Here is an 18,236-nt window from a genome sequence, read left to right as displayed (position 1 = left end):
GCCCGCCTGCCCATAAATCCCGGAAGTGCCCTGCTCACAGTTACAGTGGGGTTAAGTCTGCAGAGGACATGCTGTTGGAAACAGACAAGATGCTGCTGTAATCTGAGTGGGGCGCACCTGTGAGTGGGGCCCACTCACCCACTGATGGGTGGGTGGGTGGGCCTTCCAGACCCACTTTGAGATGCTGTACACAAGGTACATATGTATCTGCACACCTATCAAATGTGCCTGCTTGTATTTAAAACAAAACTATTTTTTTCCTAGCCAGCCGTGGTAGCAATGTTTACTGCCACTGGGCCCCCAGCCCCCCCCCCCTTTACCTACCTTGCCATGGCAAGCTTACTGGGTGAAAATACTGTGCTCTCATTCATTTATCATCATACAGGTGAACAGGAAGACAGGTAATATCCAAAAGCCTATGCCAAAAGGCGAAAGCAACCCTTGTATTAGTCAGATGATACCTTAGGGTTTTGGTTTTTTAAAAAATGTGTATGAGCCTTGAAACAGCACACAGGACCTATACAAAGCCAAAGCGGTTCCAAAGGGGAAACTGGGCAAGAAAGCATTTTGACATGTGTCATTTATTTACTATACAATAACCATCATGCACACAAAAGTTCTCTTTACATATAAGATGACAGCGTGTCAGTTCTATACTTGCCAAAATTAAAATCACACAATTTGTTCACAAAAAAGGATGGAGAGAGATTAATGTTTTACCCTTTCCATCTAGACATCACTTTCTCTCTCTCCAATGAATGTTTAAGCCTCCTTTGTGTTAAAAAGAAAAAAGAAAAGTCTTTTAAAAACCACACTTGACTGAGGATTAATACACAAAAGAGGCTGAAAGAAGATACAGTACTGTTTTCACTTGCTTCTGATGAGAAAGCTCTTGTTCTGGGACATTTAAGAGCTGGTGCTGACATTACTGAAACTGCCTACCCATTCCTGCAAAAAAATATCTTTAATTCTACGAACAGAAAAACTTCAAGTTGCTTAGTAGGAAAGCTCTTAGTGGGATGTACACTGAAGCAAGTGTGTAGAGTGACATCTTTTGTCCCTATCTGCATCCAGAAACTTCTCCTAAAAGATTATCATTGTATCCCTCTCTTTTGTGGACTCTGATTTTCCAAGTAATTATATCACTGTTATAATATTTATTCATGAAAGCATATTCAAGAAGAATATCAAGAATGTTCATCTTCACATCCCGTCTGTGTGTCTGTTTTGAGTGGTAAATATGTGAAGGCGGCCCATTAAGAGTGATATAGATTATATATTATTATAATCATATGGAGAGAGAGAGAAAAAGGAGAGGAAAAGAAGGCAAAGGGCAGAAATAACAAAAAACCCCAAACAAACCCAGTGTTTTGATCAGAACAGCTGTCAAATCCTTGAACTCTAAACAAATTCAGTCACTCACTGCCTGACTCAACATCTTGGAGTTTCCTTTATTATATCAGCATCATCACCCTAGACTAAATTTTTTCATTTTCATTTTATTTTATGTTAAATATACCTCTGCAGGGCACAATCACATACAATCAATACGATTGGTAAATTACATGAGCTCTATCCCAAGCATATATGCACCAAAAATGTCAAAAAAGTTATTTAAAAAATGAACTCCACCCAAAAAGGTGATAATGACTTAAGTATGTCTCGGGGAGACTGGTACAATCCTAAAAAGACCAAAGGAAACTTGGCTTAAACTCCTTCCCCCCACACACAACTATAAAGAATGCACACACATATAGAGAAATCCCACAATTGGAAATGACCAGGGGACTTTTGAGAGAGAGGCAGGTTTGATGAACAAAAACAAAGAGCAAACTCTAGATAATTGACTGAGAGTCCTTGAAAACTAATAAAAACCACCACCATGCTGCTGATAAGGTCGCCTTCAAGGAAAGAGGTCCATGGCTAGCAAAGAGGCTGCTTACATAGCAAGCAGAGACTGCAAGGCAATTGTAAACTCACAACAGGCAGCAGAGAATCACTTTATGGGTTTCTACCTCTACAGAGCCTGAAACTGAGGGCTGTAGAGACAGCAGGAAAAACAGCTGCATTTCCAGCAGAACGGCCTGCTTTGCTCCCCACCCCTCACAGTTTTATCTAATGCTAAGCTTAGAAGCTCCCTGTGCAGATCCAGTTGTGGGATTCCAATCTAGTTAAACAATCTGGTTTTGGATGCCAAAGACTTGTGAGTATTGTCTGCCACAACAAACTAACATTAATGACAAGAGGGCACTGAGGTGGTCTTCTTGTGCACACCCCAAAGGGGCTTGTGTGCAAGACATTACCACTTACAATGGTGCCCAAAGTCACTTAAACATACACAGAAACAAACAAATTTTGTTTATAGCAAACACCAAATACTCCACAGGATTTTGTTTTCATAAAAGATATGTATACATGTAACATCAGCAAATCTAATACTTTTAATTTTCAGAGAGAGAGAGAGAGAGAGAGAGAGAGAGAGAGAGAGAGAGAGAGAGAGAGAGAGATTACATTTTTCCTTTTAAGAACAAAAAAACAAAAAACAAAAAAAAAGCCAAACTTGAACATTTTTAACCTCCCAAATTGGGTATTATTGGATGTGAAAAAAGGATCAGGCAGCCACAGATTTCTAAGTTATGTAGACATGTCTAATGTTGCACATTAGAAAGGAAGCTATCCAGTCGTCAAACAATAACCACAACTACTACTGAACTCTTATCACAATGAAACCTGAGTGTTCACTGCTTCTCAAAACCAGACCCATATTGTGGCAGTTTATCTGTGAAATCAAAAGGTAATTATTTTAGCTGTAACATTTAGTCAAAACACTGGGATGCCACTGCAGTATTCCAAAGCAATGAATACCACAGGAACACCGTTACATATATGGGGGGGGGGGACTCTCCTCTCAGTGTTAATTTGGGATGTTACAGATATGGCCTTGCTGAGCTACACTTTTGCTTAGCACAAATGTCTGTGTGTCATGTCTGTGAAACAGGGATGTATTTGGATTGGTTTTTGTTTTTAATAATTCCTCTAAGTACTAGACAACTGATCCTGGGGAAAACCTAACACCACACAAAGCAACAGAGCAGCTGCCACTCTTTTTCAAACAGCTGAAGATTAGCCCACAAATCAGGGTGATGGTGAATGTGAAAGGATCCTTTTTGTGGTGATCAGTGGATTCCCATTCTGTGGCCAAAATGAAAATAAGAGTTACTTTTGAACCTTCCAAAAATTTCAGTCTTATGCAATCCATTGATGCTAACCAACGGAGGCAATTGGCTTTTATTGTGTATATAGTTTTGTCTTTTTTTTAAGGCTGCTTTTGAGGTATTTGTCACATTGGGGAAGAGGGTGAAATAAGGGAAATTTTGTTCCAGCATCTCACTGACATGACATTTTGAAGTTATTTCTGGAACAAAGCAGTGTAGAGTTTGGATGCATTATATATAGCCAGAATGCTACTACCCAATGTTACTAAGTCTGGCTTTAAAAAAATAAAAATCATTCATGCTAATTAATGCTTTAGACTTTGTATTTTGCAAGACACACTTGGAGTCAAGTAGCTACCTGGACGTGATCGGAATAAGATTGTCAGACTGTAGTCTGGTGTTTCTGCCTGCCCCTTTGAATGTTTCAAGGCACTGGCAAGAGTATGTAGCCAGAAGGCTTCCTACCCAGTTCTTCCCGTTGGTATACTTGTCCATCATTCACCAGTGCCTCACTGTAAAGTAAAAAAGGACTCCTCCTTGCTACTATAGGCAGGGTGTGGGGTGGATGAGAAGAGAAGGATAGGAGGTGTCGCAACGGAATCCTCTCCCACTGCCTCCGGATCTTTAAAAGGAACAAGCCAGATGTCAAGCCTGCAACTTAGAGAAACTAGCTCTGGAGGGGGAAAGGTACCTTTCATAGAGGAAAGGCCTTAATGCAAGTTTCATTATGAATACGCTGCTGAAAATTAGGGAAAATAATTGGAGAATGATTGCCTCAGGGCTGCTGATTTTAAAAAGGCTCACGCTTGCTAAACTCATAGAGCAAAAAGCACTCTGATAGATTATTTATCATTGCCTTTATAGTGGCTTTATTTTGATTTATGAATCCCAAACTAATAAGAGAGACTTCTGCATAGCTTCAAAGAGATAGAAATGTAGGTTTGGATCTTATTGGTAAGCCACAACCCAAAGTATTTGCTGCAGCCAGGGACTACAGGTCTACCTGAGAAGTCAGCACATACAGTAGGGCTTGTTCACACGGCCGCCAGAAGAGTAGAAGCTCCCAGCCTGGGTAGGAGAGCTAGGCATGCTCCCAATTTTCGATCATCTGCATGCAAACATGAAGTTAGAAGCCAGAGAGAACGACTGTGTGCGAGGCAGCAGCTGGGTAGGATGAGCACCCCCTACCCAGATCCCGCCCCCAGCATTTTATCAATGTAAAATGATAAAAATTTATCAAGGTAGGAGGAAAAGCTGTCCTGCCCAGCTGCTGCCTTCCACACAATCATTTTCCCCACCTCCTACCTTAATGTTTGCAAGCACAAAACCAAGTAGTGCATTCGGCTCTCCTACACAGGCTGAGGGCTTATCCTACCCTGCGGTCATGAGAACAAGTCTAGAGTGTTTGCATACCTTTGCCTCTGCAATCTTCTTATGCTTGATACTTCTATTCAAAGAGCTCCATTTCAGCCTCTTTAAAGCTTCCTTGTGTTCACCACCTAGAGTTAAATGATGCTAATTGCAAGCAGAAATAATGGAAGGAAACAGTAGCTTAAACAGCTTTTTGGATAAGCCCTTTCTTTGCTAATACATTAAAATGTGCTGGGAGGGTATTTTCTTTAAAGATGTGTTTAAAGCATATGTTTTTCTTTACAATATTGGCTGCAAAACTCCAAGATGCCTGAATATACCATTTCTGAAATGTGCTGTTAATTTACCATCACTGAAGGTATTTTTGTAAGGCTTGACAGTCATGAGCTTTTGCACATTTCTACCAGTGTTAAGAACCCAAAACACAAAACATTACAAAATTTTAAATCCAAACTGGCTAGCCCAGTAAAGGGAAAGGGAAAGGGAAAGACGACGACAAAAAAACAAAAACAAATCAAGAGTTAAAGCACAAGTCTTTGGCTCTCCTTGAATGTAAAAAGGGTATTATCCACATTTATACAGATCCCTTCATTTGCCTACCAGTAGGGGCAATACCACATTTGTGCATCACTGAGTAATAAACACCATTAGAAAAGGCAACTTCACAGAAGTTATTGGCTAAACGAATTCATTTGAATGCTCTGTATTGAGGCAGCAAGCTGTCAACTGGTAAATGATCAGGGAGGGCAATGGGCATGTCTAAAGTGGGTTGATGAAAAGAAAAGGAGCAGAGGGAGCTAGGATAGCAAAGTTAGAAAGGTTACTGCAAATCCTCATTAGACAAGAGCAAATGTGAAATAAGGCTCAAACTATTTCAGGGCAATGCACGTTACATTTTTATATACAGTCAGCTATTTTCTAATGTTATTTTGAAACCTAGGACTTCAATTAACTTCCCTGAATGTACTTGTAAATCTTCATAATTTGTTCTGACCACCAAGGGAGTGTTTAAGTAAGAACACAGTATTAAGACTAGTTTAGGATGTTATAATATCTAATTATCAGGAGGGAATGCATGTCATCCATCTCAGTGAGTTCCAGCAATGTTTAATAGGGGGTTTAAAAACCATCACATCATGTTATAAACTTCTTAGTGGAATGCAAGTGGCAATCTACAGAATGGTTTACTAATCACAGCTATGTAAATTTTATTCCAATTTCATCCCAAGAGAAAAAATGCATCTTTCAGCCAAGCACAATTTAAATAACAGGTGGAAGACGTTGTAAGGCTTCATTTAGGATTGTGAAATGCACATGCATATACATATGCTTGCTGCCCTGTTTCCTAATTGTTGGAAAGCAAAGGTTTTCAGATTTGTCCAGGCCAGGGTCCAAAGACATAGGATCTGAAGCTGATGTCAAAACAAATGTATTCCAGATCCCATGGATTACTTCAAAAGACAGTGGCCAACACGATGCACAGTCTAATGCTGGCATTTCCTTTCTGTCAGGGCTGCTGTGCATGTAAGATCTAGCCTCAGCAGAGCCACGCAAGAGCACAATTGCATGACGACTCAGAAATGAGTGTCTGTGCTAGAGCAATGGAGCTTTGATTAAAAAACAATGGATTGCACAACTGTGTTCTTCTGCAATTCTGCTGGGGCTAGATTTTGTGTGTGCAGAACCTTAGCAGAAGGAAAATACCAGTGTTAAGCTGTGCATCATGTTAGCCAGTATTACTACTGTCTTTCTATAACAACCAGGAAAGAGGCAGAGAATTAGAGTATTACAGATTCATCTACTTGAAAGCTCATACATTTCATCTATACCATCTCTACAAAGCTTAAATACTTTTCCTAGTTCCCTATGTGCACACCTTGTTGATGAAACTTCACAACCTTCACCAAGAGAAATAGGAAACTAAGCCAAGATCAATGTGGTTTGCAGAGATTAAACAAGACTATTTGCTTGGGCAAACAGGACATTAACCTAGGTAGGCTTATCATAACAAGGGCATCATGCACAAAGTACAGAACTGAAAAGATGGTGGAACAAATATTAAGTTATCTTCTTTACCTGCTATGAATGCGAGCTACAACTTTGTTGATAAAGTTTGAGACGTTTTCCATATAAGACTCTCTCCTCTGAAGTCAGAAGGTTTACTGTATAGGAAATTAATTTGCTTGAAACTGCTAACAGAAAGCCAGTTTCACTGTTTCTCTGAATCCAACTCTCTAATTTAAAGTGAACACCTTCAAAAAGACAGCTCCATCATTTATATAATTAGACTAAATAGTTTTTTTCTGCTAGGAAAAATTGAGATATTTATGTTCTGAAGTTGCCCCTTAAGATTAGGAATAACACTCCTAGTTTACTGAAGAGAGTTCCTATGGATAAAAGACAAAGAAAAGAGTATTTACAAGCAATGCTAGCTTGGTGCTTGTTTGTTCCATGTTCCACCAACATTATGCTCTGTTTACCTATCCAGCAAAGGTGAGAAGGTGTGATGGCCTCTTTCAAGCGAGCAATTCTCCTGAAGAGAAAAACAAGCATTTCTATCCAGAAGTCAGTGCAAAGAGGGGAAAAGGCAGTGTACAGGGAGGGGAGAAATCAAGGCATTGGAGAGAAGTGTGCTCTTGCGAATCAAGGAAGTCCAAAGACTCCTTCCTACAACATTTCTCATCTTTTAAAAATTCAAGTAAGGTGATATAGAGTGGTATGTGAGTTTAAGAGTAGAGGAAGAGGTGAGAAGTAAAATGTTTTTTGTTATACATATATATTTGTTCAGTGCTTCTACCTCCCAGATATTTTATAACAGCTGCACTCGTGTGAAAAAATTCTTAAAACATACCCAATATATATATAGATATAACTACATGTATATGTGTATATATACATACATACATACATAAATTTTATTTAAATAAAAAATGAAAGCTCGAATCCCAAGCCAATATGTGTATCAAATTTTTGGCCAGCCAGGTCTGTAGGGCATAATCAAATTCAATGTGAAATAGTATATAAATGCGGTGCCTTGACTGGGCAAATTAAATAATCACTACTCAAAAGAGTCTTCTGCTTGGACTCTCCTACTGGTAGGCAACAGGGGACCTGTACTCCCACCCCATTTTGTTTCATTTAAAAGTAAGACAGATGCAAAGCTTAGGTGAAAGTTGCTATGACCTCAACAAGGGGTTAAGGAAAGAAGAAGAAAAAACACACAACCTAACACAAGATTAATAAACTTCTGCTTTTACCCAACCAAAGCAATGCAGCAACTTATTACATAGCCAGTGCTTTGAGATTTAGTAGTCTAATTTATAAGAGAGGAGCAGGCCTAAAATATATGAGAGATCCTTACATAAGATTTCCACTCAGAATCTCAATCTATGTAAATAAAGGTGGGGGGAGAGAGAGAGGAGGAAGTCAGTCAATCAAAATATGTGCAGTACGAGTAAGACTCTTGCTTACAATAGTGGCATTTTCAGGACAGTCATAAATTAAATGGCATTTGCTGGAAAAAGGAAGGGGTTCCAATTTATATAGGTGCTGAAGGGTTTTTCTTTCAGATAGAAATGCTGGGGGGGGACGGGACCTGAGATCCCCAGTCCACTCCCGGGAAGTCGGCCTTTCCCGTACACAGAGAAAGCCTAAAGCCTTGACTCTGAAAAGGATTTGATATGGCAGTGTCAAGCAAACACTATGTTCACTCTTCTCACCTTATTAACTTTCCCAATAAAAGCCAATGACATATCAGAACATGTCAGAACAGCTTTGGATGAAATGAAGAGATCAGGAAGCAAAAGTACCTCCACTTGTGTTTGTTTCTTCATCACATCTGACACCTTCACTCTTCAAAAACAGATGAACCATTTTCACTTTTTGAGGCCTTTTAAGTTGGTTATTGCTGAAATGTTTTGTTATTGATAAAAATGTTTCAAAAGCTATAGTTTAAAAGCTAGAATGTTTAGGAAAATATGAAGGAACTTGCATCTACAAGGACTGTTACTTTCAGATAAACTCTGCTACACGTTTTTTTGACCAAGCAATTTAGAGCTTCTTCCTCCATCTCACATTCCCTATTTTCCTTTTAAACTCACACAAAGCAGCGGTGAGTGAGCTTGTTTTTGGGGGGCGGGGCGGCACAAAGAGGCCTAGAAGGAATTATACACTGGGTATGTAATAATACCAAAATAAAAGAGAAAACCTACCTCATTAAGATCATACAATTAATCAAACAGAGTGTATATATATATATATATAATATCTGTTTTTTTAAAGCCCTGGCATTCAAGGCATCCAAAGTTATTAAAATAAAGTTCATTCACAGAACAAAAACAAATTTAATCTGAGTTGCTTGCAGATACTGCTAATTTTCATTTTTTTAATTAAAAAATGTGTTAATGTGAACTATGTGCAGGGTCTGTTTCTAGTAGTGGTGTTGTGCACATTGTCTTAGGACCTGCTGTCGTTGTTGCAGTTCTTGTCTCCCATTATCCCAAGGAGGGAAAAAGGTGATCCTCCCCAACAGAAGTGGAGGGATGCTTTTGTTCCTTCAAGGAGCAGAGGCTGGTGTTGCTCCTGTCCTCTGGGCATCCTGGTCACCTCCTCCCCCTTCGGTATCTTCAGACAAGTTCAGAGCTGCAGCTTTGTTGGAAAGGAGGCCAATATTTTCTTGGGTTTGAGTTGATCCATTTGGAACATCACTGCTGAAGAATGGATGCAAAAAAGGCCAGTGATGGCAGGGGGTAGGGGTGTGAGGGAGAAGAGAGAGAACACGAGTAGCATTAAAAGGACACATTTGAAAAGACACCGGACAGGGTTGGCTATGATGCTTCAGATGGCCCAACCAATTTCAATTCATGGACAGATAGTTTCACATGAAAGATAAACAATATGGCTCCTTAAATAAAGAGATGCATTCAAGAGTGTGAGAGATGCATTCACTCTATTGAAACATATAAAGTATGTAATGCAGATTAAGGCAAGGCATGGTTTCTACTTTGGCTAATCACAAGATTTGCCACTCCTTGGTTATCTTGCTTAATCTTTCAGTCAGCTTTTAGAATACAGGAAAACCTTGGTATTCACAGGGCTTCCCTTCACTAACACCAGATTACTGAAGTCAGTGTAATTGCAGGGGTTAGGTTCCTGGGGGCTGGGAAACAGAGGTAAAAACAGGCCAAACGGGGCAGAAACACGAAGTAAAGTACTCTACTATGGTCTGTGGGCCTCCACCAATGCCCCCCATAGCGCCAAAATCCCCCCCCGCAAAAATTTGTTATTTTTCAGACCTTTTTTTTTTTTTTGACAAAACGAGCCACAAAATGGCTCCAATTCACAAAATGGCAGCTGGAAATGACCTCCACAGTCATTTCCAGCTGCCTCTGATTTGCAGATTTAACCTTTTTTGCCAGTTTTTCCTCACAAACCGAGGTCAGGTGCCAATTACTCGACCACAGATATGTGAAACCGCAGGTGCCGGATCCGTAAGTAACGAGGTCCTTGTGTACAATAGAATTGCTATATGGACGGGGGTGTGTGTGTGTGTGTGTGTGTGTGTGTGTGTGTGTCCGTGTCCAAGCATGGCTCTTCAATGCACTATGGCATGCAATGGCGTGGGACATTTATACCCGTAAGGCTGACAATTGCACACTCAACCTAGTGGACAATGTCATCTCCAATTTAAACAGTATAGTTATTCTTGTTTATAATGTTTTGCTGCCTCCTTGTAAATGCAAAAGCAAGATGCTGTATCAAGCACCTGGCAGATGGGCTTGGTGGGAATCTGGACTTGATGGGTCACAAGCTGCGCTATGGCAATTCCACATGACTACCTTTCCAACATACTTCAAACAGTACTATTCTAGGATTACTATAATGGCTAAATGCTGCTCTTCTTCCTAATGAATGTAGACTGTTTTAATGTGCGTGGAAGAAACCCTTACCGGAAACAATAATTTGAAGATGCTAGTTGCTTTCTCCAAGCTAGCTCTGCATGCTTCCAGCTATATCTTCTACGTAATAAAACACTTAATTATGCCTAACACTTAATAACTTAAAATTTTTTTGAAAATTTTTGAAAAATTTTCCTTGGATCTAAGAACCAGCCCCAAAATTTCAAAGCCAGACTAATTTTTTTAGTGGATCTCTAAAATAATACTTCATTCAAGGTTCAAATCCTCAGGATTTCAGAGAATGATCATATTTTGTATAGTTCGCACAATTCTTTGCAGATGATCTAGTAGGGAGAATGGATGTGGAAACAGGATTGTGCCTACAGGTCTCCAATCTGTGCTCATTCTTCTGACCTTGTGTACATATGGCATATACAGACAACTGGGCAGTCCTGTGTGTTACTCACACCATCCCCCAAGCAACTGAGTCTGAATTCCTGTCTGGGCAGCAACTAAGGATTTCTGCCCCCAAACCTTGTTTAAAGGGTACAAACAGACCTTTGTGTGCCCCTCCTCTCTCTACCATTGTTCAAGCAAGTGCACCCTCAGATGTGGCATCCCAGAGCAGCCACCCCGAGACTGCCATTCACTGCAATGTGCCAGAGGCTGCTGGTTCCCTCCTCATCTCAGTATGCAAGGTGTGGATGCAAACATCTTGCTCCAGGGAATTAGTATAGGTTGGCAATCTAGCAAGGAGGAGCCAATTGTGGTTGCAGAGACTGGGAAATGTGCAGGTTATGCAAAAAAAGATAAGTGTGGCCAGTTCAAACTCAGTTGCTTGGAGGAATCTCTGAGTGGACACAAGACACGTGTTTTAGAAGTGGGAAGGAAGAGGGAAAGAAGGCTTTCCTGTCTGGGACTTCCCGCAAGCAGCAACACAAACAAGTCAACATGATCAGCACTTGAAGGGAAAAAATGCTTCTGATCTGTGGGACTGCTGAGAGAGGATGGAGCACTGCTCCCACTGAACGAAGCAGCTGTGCAATGAGCTGAATGTGACCAAGGTTTCCTCCCACACCCTGTCATTTCTTTAAGGAAGTACCCATACACCTGCAAGGTTGGCCAAAAGAACCGACTGCAGATGCAAGCAGGAGGAGGGAGGGAGCAAGCAAGGCAGGTTGCTCCCACCTTCTCCTGCTCAGGTTCATCCATTGCTGGGCTCAGGCAGGAGTGGACAGATGTGAGCGGAAGGAAGAGGGAACCACCTGCCCCTGCTTTTCTTGCTACCTCCTGTTTGCATCCATCCACTACCTGGTAGTGGCGTCCACGGAACCAGTGCCCTTCAAGCCGATGAGTGGAGGAATAGCTTTAAGGACAAGGGAGGGTGCACTTAACTGCCTGCCACACTTCCTGTTGATCCCCCAACCGGAAGTGCCCGTTGTGCACACGCACATGCGCGTCATGTGTGCATGCGACATGCACACATGCGCTGGGCACTTCTGGCCACTTCCGGCTGGGGGATCAATGGGGTGGCAAGGAGGTACACTGCCAGCCTGCTGGACTATTTTTACACAGAGCGGGGAAGTGTGGCTCGGGCATCCTCCCCTGTCCTTAAAGCTACCACCCCCCACCTTTGAACCAGCAGTACTGCTAGTCTATCGAACTGGTTCAGAAAACCTGTAAAAGGGCTTCCAAACTGGTTCGTGCACATACCTACAGCCTGGGCAGGCACCATGATGGAACGTGGCTTTCATCAAGCCCCACTTTAATCAGAGTAAAGCTTAAATTTTCATGCCTTTATTTCAGTTGCCCTAAATTGAGAAGAGCAATCCTAAGTTCACTCTAATGCATAATGTTAAAACTTTCTATTTGTCACTGTGTGACAATATCCTGACATCACACAGTGCTTTGATGATTTAAAATGTTCCTTGTATTTTGAACCATACCTCCTGCACACGCTCCATCATTAAAGGACCAATAAAGTTGTGCTCTGTTACCTGAATGTCAGCGCAAGGTCCTCCGTCGGTACCTTGCTTTGCTGCCCATTTTCTGCCTGCTTACTGGTACCCACTTTGTTTTTCACATCCAATGAAGATTGGCTCTCCTTGGAAAAAGAAAGGAGAGGAAAGAACTACATACCACTTCACACAAAACATTTCTGCATATTTATTCCACAAGCAAAGAAAAAGGCAAATGCTAAACCAAACCATGTAATACAGATCAACTCCCACAAAGCCTGTAGGACAAGGGAACATAAGCTGAGAATTATCTGTCCTATCTATCTGATCAGTATACACAGCTTCCCAAAAGCACAAGAAGCCAAGACTGAGGTAGTCTACCACCACAGGCTGGAAAACCACTGGCCCCTTCCAAATGTTATTCGCTGCTAGTGGAAGTGTTTGCTGACATTTAACTCTGGTAGCTCACAAAGCATTCTTAGCATTGCTTACAAAGCAAGACAAAACCGCATAGGCCACCAAAATCAGAAAACTGAAAATAAATCACTCTAACCTCAGAAATGTGAATGGTAAGAATGGCAAACACTGGCAGCAGCCATTCAGCAGAGCACCTTCCTGCAAGGTATGAAGCAGCACTGAAACTTACCCAGCAGCCTCAGCCTTAGCAGCAGCAGCAGCATCATCCATCTCTCCTTTGTCTACCCCACAAATACTCACCATGCCCAGCTCCCGGGTTCTCTTCCCGATTTCCCTCTCCACCTGGTGTAGCTCCAAGCTCAGCTGTTCACTTGAGATCATTCCAGGCCACTTAGGTGGTGGCGGTGGGGGCTGTGGTTGGCCTGCCAAGGCGGTCGCCTCCCTCTGCAACAGCAGCCTGTTACTAACAGCCTAAATGCACAAAGCCAAGCACATACACAACTGAGCACACAATACACACCATGCAGACATGGGTACTAGGCCAAAATTCAGGAGTATTGCTTGGTTTCCAAAGCCCAACCTTCCTTCCTCTCATATGGAGAAAGCAAATAGGCCACGATTCCCAAGATGAAGGCAAACGGAAATATAGTTCCTTATGAAACATGCAAAGATTTTTTCACATTCTGTTAAATCTAAGTATGACTTGCTGCTGCTCTGAGACCATTTCATTTCAACTTCTAAGTAGCTATGTGAAAAGTAGACGCCACTGACTGAATAAAAACGCAAGTGCCTTGCTGGATCAGAGGGTCATCTCTCTAGCACTTACAGTACCTCCAGTAGCAGCCACACAGATGCCTCCATGAAGTCCCCAAGAAGGGCAATGAAGGCATCAGTCAACTGGCTGCCTATCCTCACCACCTGATATTTAGATAAATACTTTCTCTGAACATGGAGGAATGCATTTAGCCCTCATAGCCAAATGGCTAACAAACAATAGATGATGGTTAATGGCAGTTCAATGAAAAATAATCATCCCTATTTTACTAACTTATTTTAGAGGATGCTGACCTGCCATGTTTAAGGGACATCTGACTAGATGGGGGTCAATTTTAATGGGCCAGTTTTGGCACAACTCATTCTGGCCAGACCGGGGTGGGTGGGTAGGTGGGCACCATCAGTCCTGTACAAGAACCCTGCACAAGTATCTTGTGTAGGCAGTGTCTGTCCTTGATTGTGCATTTATGATGTTAGGTTCCAGAGACTAATTGGAAATACCACTGTCCATGTAGCTGCTCTGTGGATTCCCGGTCTGAGCTGATGAAGGCAGACTCATACACAGTGTTGGAGGCTCCCAAGTTTGTAAAGCTGGAGGACTTCAACATCTGTGCTCAATACATCTGAATTAGCTCTGCTCAGGATTTCATAGCTACCAGGGAAATGTCTCAGGTTGTTTTGAGTCCATACTTGGAAGAGGGAACATGTTGGGAATCCTTCAAGATCCTAGTGACTGGAAAGTGACCATGGTCAGAACAAAGCACATCTGAACAGAGCGCCCTGGAAAAGTGATCGCAGATCCCCTGGTATAGTCCATCTGCAGAAATGCTCTATTAGTTTAAGAACTAATACTTTAGAAATGTCTGTGTCACAAGAACACATTTAGAACGTTATGTTGGGTTTTTTTGGGATTTTTTGTAAGTTGAACAGCATCTAAAGCAATTCACAATACCATAATAATAAATTAGTATCATTATAATGGAGAGTAACAGTCAGGTGGGTATTTTCAAACCATCCAATACTCCTCTATTACAGCTTCAGCAAAGGTGGGCATGCAATAATTAAGCACCACTTTATCTCTTGTTCCTAAACAGATGTACAAGAATGTCAACAAATCATTTTTTTTAAGTAACTGAGAAATAAGTTGCTTCTTGCATCTGTCACTTCAGCTCAGGGAAACTGCCAAATAAAAGACTATCCATGTTCTCTTGCCTAAGGTAAGCCAGACCTTCCAAGAATAAAGAATATATAAGTGCGAAAGGAAAGCACCTTGTGATCCCAAACACACTTACAAGGGAGTACATCCCACATTAACCTCAGTGGGGCTTACTTTGGAGTAACCATGCTTAGATTACATTGTTAAAGCAGCTGCAGGCTCCTCAGGAGGCTGTCACAATAGCTCTATTATGTGAGGACATTGTTACTATGGGATGAATATGAACTATCTATTGCACCTGTCAGAAATGTAAATTTTAATCCAAGAAATTAAATTCACTTTAAGACATCAAAGAAGACCTTTCAATAAGTTATGCAAAACCACTGTTTAGCACAGTTAGACACAGGACAATAAAACATACCCACTGCAAAGGAAAGATTTATGGGTCCTAATGTGGCAGAAATAGAGAGAGTGCAACGTGCATGTATGAACAAAAGAATACAACCATCTTTTTTTCAGTTATTGTGACATTCAGACCACACTTCAAACTGAAAAATAGTGATGATGTGACCCTCATTCTGAAATACTGTGAATTCAATTGAATATACTTCAACATAATGCTGAAGCTTACTTTTAAAGCCCCCAATAATCTGGGACCTGATACTGCCTTCTAGCACATGAACCTGTCTGGGTATTTCATTATCTGGAGTTCCTCCTCCGAGTTTCTTCAACATCTGAGGTTAGGTAGATAGTGAGTGAGCCTTTCCCGCCATGGCACCCCAAATTTGGAATACTCTCCTCAGGGATGCTCAGCTAGTACCAACCATTTTTGGTGCCAGGCAAAGAATATTTATTTGACCAAGCATTTCAGAACGTAATATAAGGTGGTTCTAATCTCAGTTTTTCTCTTTTTCACCTGGTCATGAATTGCTACTGGTTTTTTTCTGATGTGGTTTTTACATGTTGTACTGGTTGTCTTTCACTGCCCTAGAAGAGCAACTTAACTCCAAAGAGCAATTTAACAAATGTCATTTAAATAAGATAAATCAGAGAAGGATATGTGTACATTTCTAGAGTGCACATGCATGCACACTCTCTCTCATGGTCCCATCCTAGAACGTGACAGGGGACACAAGTACAAACCTCCAGTCCTCGCAGTTGTGTCTGCTGGCTAATCTGATGGTTTAGCTGCTGCAGTTCAAGCCGAAGTTGCTCCCTCTCGGATGATGGCAAAGGCTTCCCATGGCCAGCCACATCTGACATGGACGCTCTCTCCCTTTGGAGACAGGGAATTGATCAGACAGAGAATCAAGATATTTCAGTTCTACGTTCTCAGAATGTGTGTGTGGGGTGGATGGGTGGGGGGTGGGAGAGAACACCAGCCAGGAATACCAAGTTCACACACTCGTCCTACCTCTCATTAATGCGTCCCTGAGAAGGTATGTTTTGATGGGGTGAATATGGTGAGCCTCCCCAAGCACTGTGTGTTCCATAAGGGCTGTAATCTGCAAGGCAGTTGGAAAAGTCTAGTTAGAAAATGCTTGCTGTATTAAAATTAATTATATTACATAACTGGAATGGTAGGTACAACTGCCTGATTGCCAGGGCAGCTGTGCACACGTTATACCTGAGAAAAGTTTCCTTTTCCATAACAGACCACTAAAGATCACCCAGTTTTCCTTGCTTTTGTGTAAAGAATGCAAGACAAAATGCATTTGTGGAAGCCCGCAACAATATTTACCCTTTTGTCATGTTTAATTCTTCTTTTAAATCACCACCATAAAAGCTTTACTGAATAGGATGGAAAAGGAGGGAAAAAGAAAAAGGCAGCTTAGAGCTCAAATGTTAGGAAGTGGAGATTACACATGCTTGGTTAATGTTAACCACTGTTAAGGCTAAACAGGGTTTCCCTTAAATCAGGATCTGAAACGAAGGCTTTGAGTGGGTTTCAGATTCAGGTTTAACCTTGAATGAGAGTCATAGGGTAAATCTATAACAAAGGTTTTAAATTCTGTAATGTTGTCATTTTGGAACATAGTCACTGGCTTCCCAATACAGAATACCCCATCACGTAGCTACCACAAATGTATTTGATCTCTGTAGATGAAAAAGTAGCAGGGGTAACTTTGTATCTTACACGTGAATGGGTTGGGTTTTTCCTATTTGGACATAAAGGGACCCCTGCCACTAAGTCGTAAATGAACTAATGCTTGGACATGTTTGACCAGAGTTAGCAAATGTAGTTCAGGGTGCAAAGTTCTGGAGTCTTTAGTATCATCTTGATGGCCCCATCTCACATCCAGATTTTGCAACATGTTTGCAAGACATCCCTTTGATAACATTTCTGTTTCCAGGATGTCATGCCATCTCACGCCTACCTTGTTTTTGTCCTTGGGGGGGGGGGGGAATCTAGAATGTTACTTAGCATATAAACATGAATATTTGTGATTCCCTTTGGCAGTCAGAATCTACCAAATTTCAACGAGGCAGGCGCTGAGGCAGTCAACAAGAAATGGAGGAGATTCTGGGTGGGTGGGAGATGCTATAGGAAGGACTATGGGGGAGGAGCTACTGCCAAAACTCTGAAAGGTAGAGCTGGGGAAGAATCCGAACTGGGCTCTGAGGCGCATTTCCCATGTGTGTGTTGCACAGAGACCACGAAGGAGAACAATAGTTTTTGCTTCATGAGGGTAAAAGAAAATTCTTGTTAGTCGTAACTGTAATAACGCTGCAGAGATGCTGCTTCAAACAAACTACATGAGTGTGTTAAGAGAGGGTGCTTTACGAGAGGGGCTGCACCAAGGGATTGCCCCAAGGCTGACTGTTAACCACAGTTATGGGGGAGTCAATGTTATTCTTGCCCAAGTTTTAGGTCACTGTTAATAACTACCAATTCATGCTTAAGGCAGACAACTTCCACACCTGAGCTGTGGTAGGGATGTGGAACTTCTACATAAGAAAATATAATCCCAAATAGCTAAATTCTATACCTGAAATGTTGACTGGTTTAGTGGAAGCTCCTTGAACTGTCATGGCTTGCATGGGACCAGGGTTCTGATACATCGTTTTGGATGTACGCGAGATGGCGCCAAACCTTGATACGGTAGGCCGGTCTCCAAATGGGATAAGATCATCATCACCTGTCTCAGCTGCTCTTCTTTGCAAATCCAATCGCTGATCTCGCATTCCCTTGCTATCTATGTTCTGACATCAGGAAAAAAGGAAGAAAAGAAAAATATTATTGTTATTGTTATTTTTACATTTATATCCCGCTCTTCCTCCAAGGAGCCCAGAGCGGTGTACAACATACTTGAGTTTCTCTTTCACAACAACCCTGTGAAGTAGGTTAGGCTGAGAGAGAAGTGACTGGCCCAGAGTCACCCAGCTAGTCTCATGACTGAATGGGGATTTGAACTCGGGTCTCCCCGGTCCTAGTCCAGCACTCTAA

At 41.6% G+C, this 18,236-nt stretch overlaps 1 protein-coding gene across 8 annotated transcripts in view; it reads right to left on the bottom strand.

Moving 5' to 3' along the window:
- Nucleotides 1-562: 562 nt before the first annotated feature.
- RC3H1 (ring finger and CCCH-type domains 1) overlaps nucleotides 563-18,236 on the bottom strand; it is a 114,614-nt gene continuing 96,940 nt past the window's right edge. The window contains exons 15-20 of one of the 8 annotated variants that reach the window (XM_053246339.1): nucleotides 17,779-17,992; nucleotides 16,203-16,293; nucleotides 15,932-16,064; nucleotides 13,159-13,329; nucleotides 12,481-12,584; nucleotides 563-9,295 (exon numbers count right to left, since the gene is read on the bottom strand). In XM_053246339.1, coding sequence (XP_053102314.1) covers nucleotides 9,142-9,295; nucleotides 12,481-12,584; nucleotides 13,159-13,329; nucleotides 15,932-16,064; nucleotides 16,203-16,293; nucleotides 17,779-17,992 — 867 coding nt within the window. In that variant the 3' untranslated portion in view covers nucleotides 563-9,141. Of the gene's footprint in view, nucleotides 9,296-12,480; nucleotides 12,588-13,158; nucleotides 13,330-15,931; nucleotides 16,065-16,202; nucleotides 16,294-17,778; nucleotides 17,993-18,236 lie in introns of all 8 variants that reach the window. The other 7 variants (XM_053246340.1, XM_053246341.1, XM_053246343.1 and 4 more) reach the window with 7 other exon arrangements.

This window comes from Hemicordylus capensis, chromosome 4, assembly GCF_027244095.1.
Source record: "Hemicordylus capensis ecotype Gifberg chromosome 4, rHemCap1.1.pri, whole genome shotgun sequence".
NCBI lineage: Eukaryota > Metazoa > Chordata > Lepidosauria > Squamata > Cordylidae > Hemicordylus > Hemicordylus capensis.
Note: the sequence above shows the minus strand (reverse complement) of the source record. Positions and strands in the feature narration are given on the sequence as shown.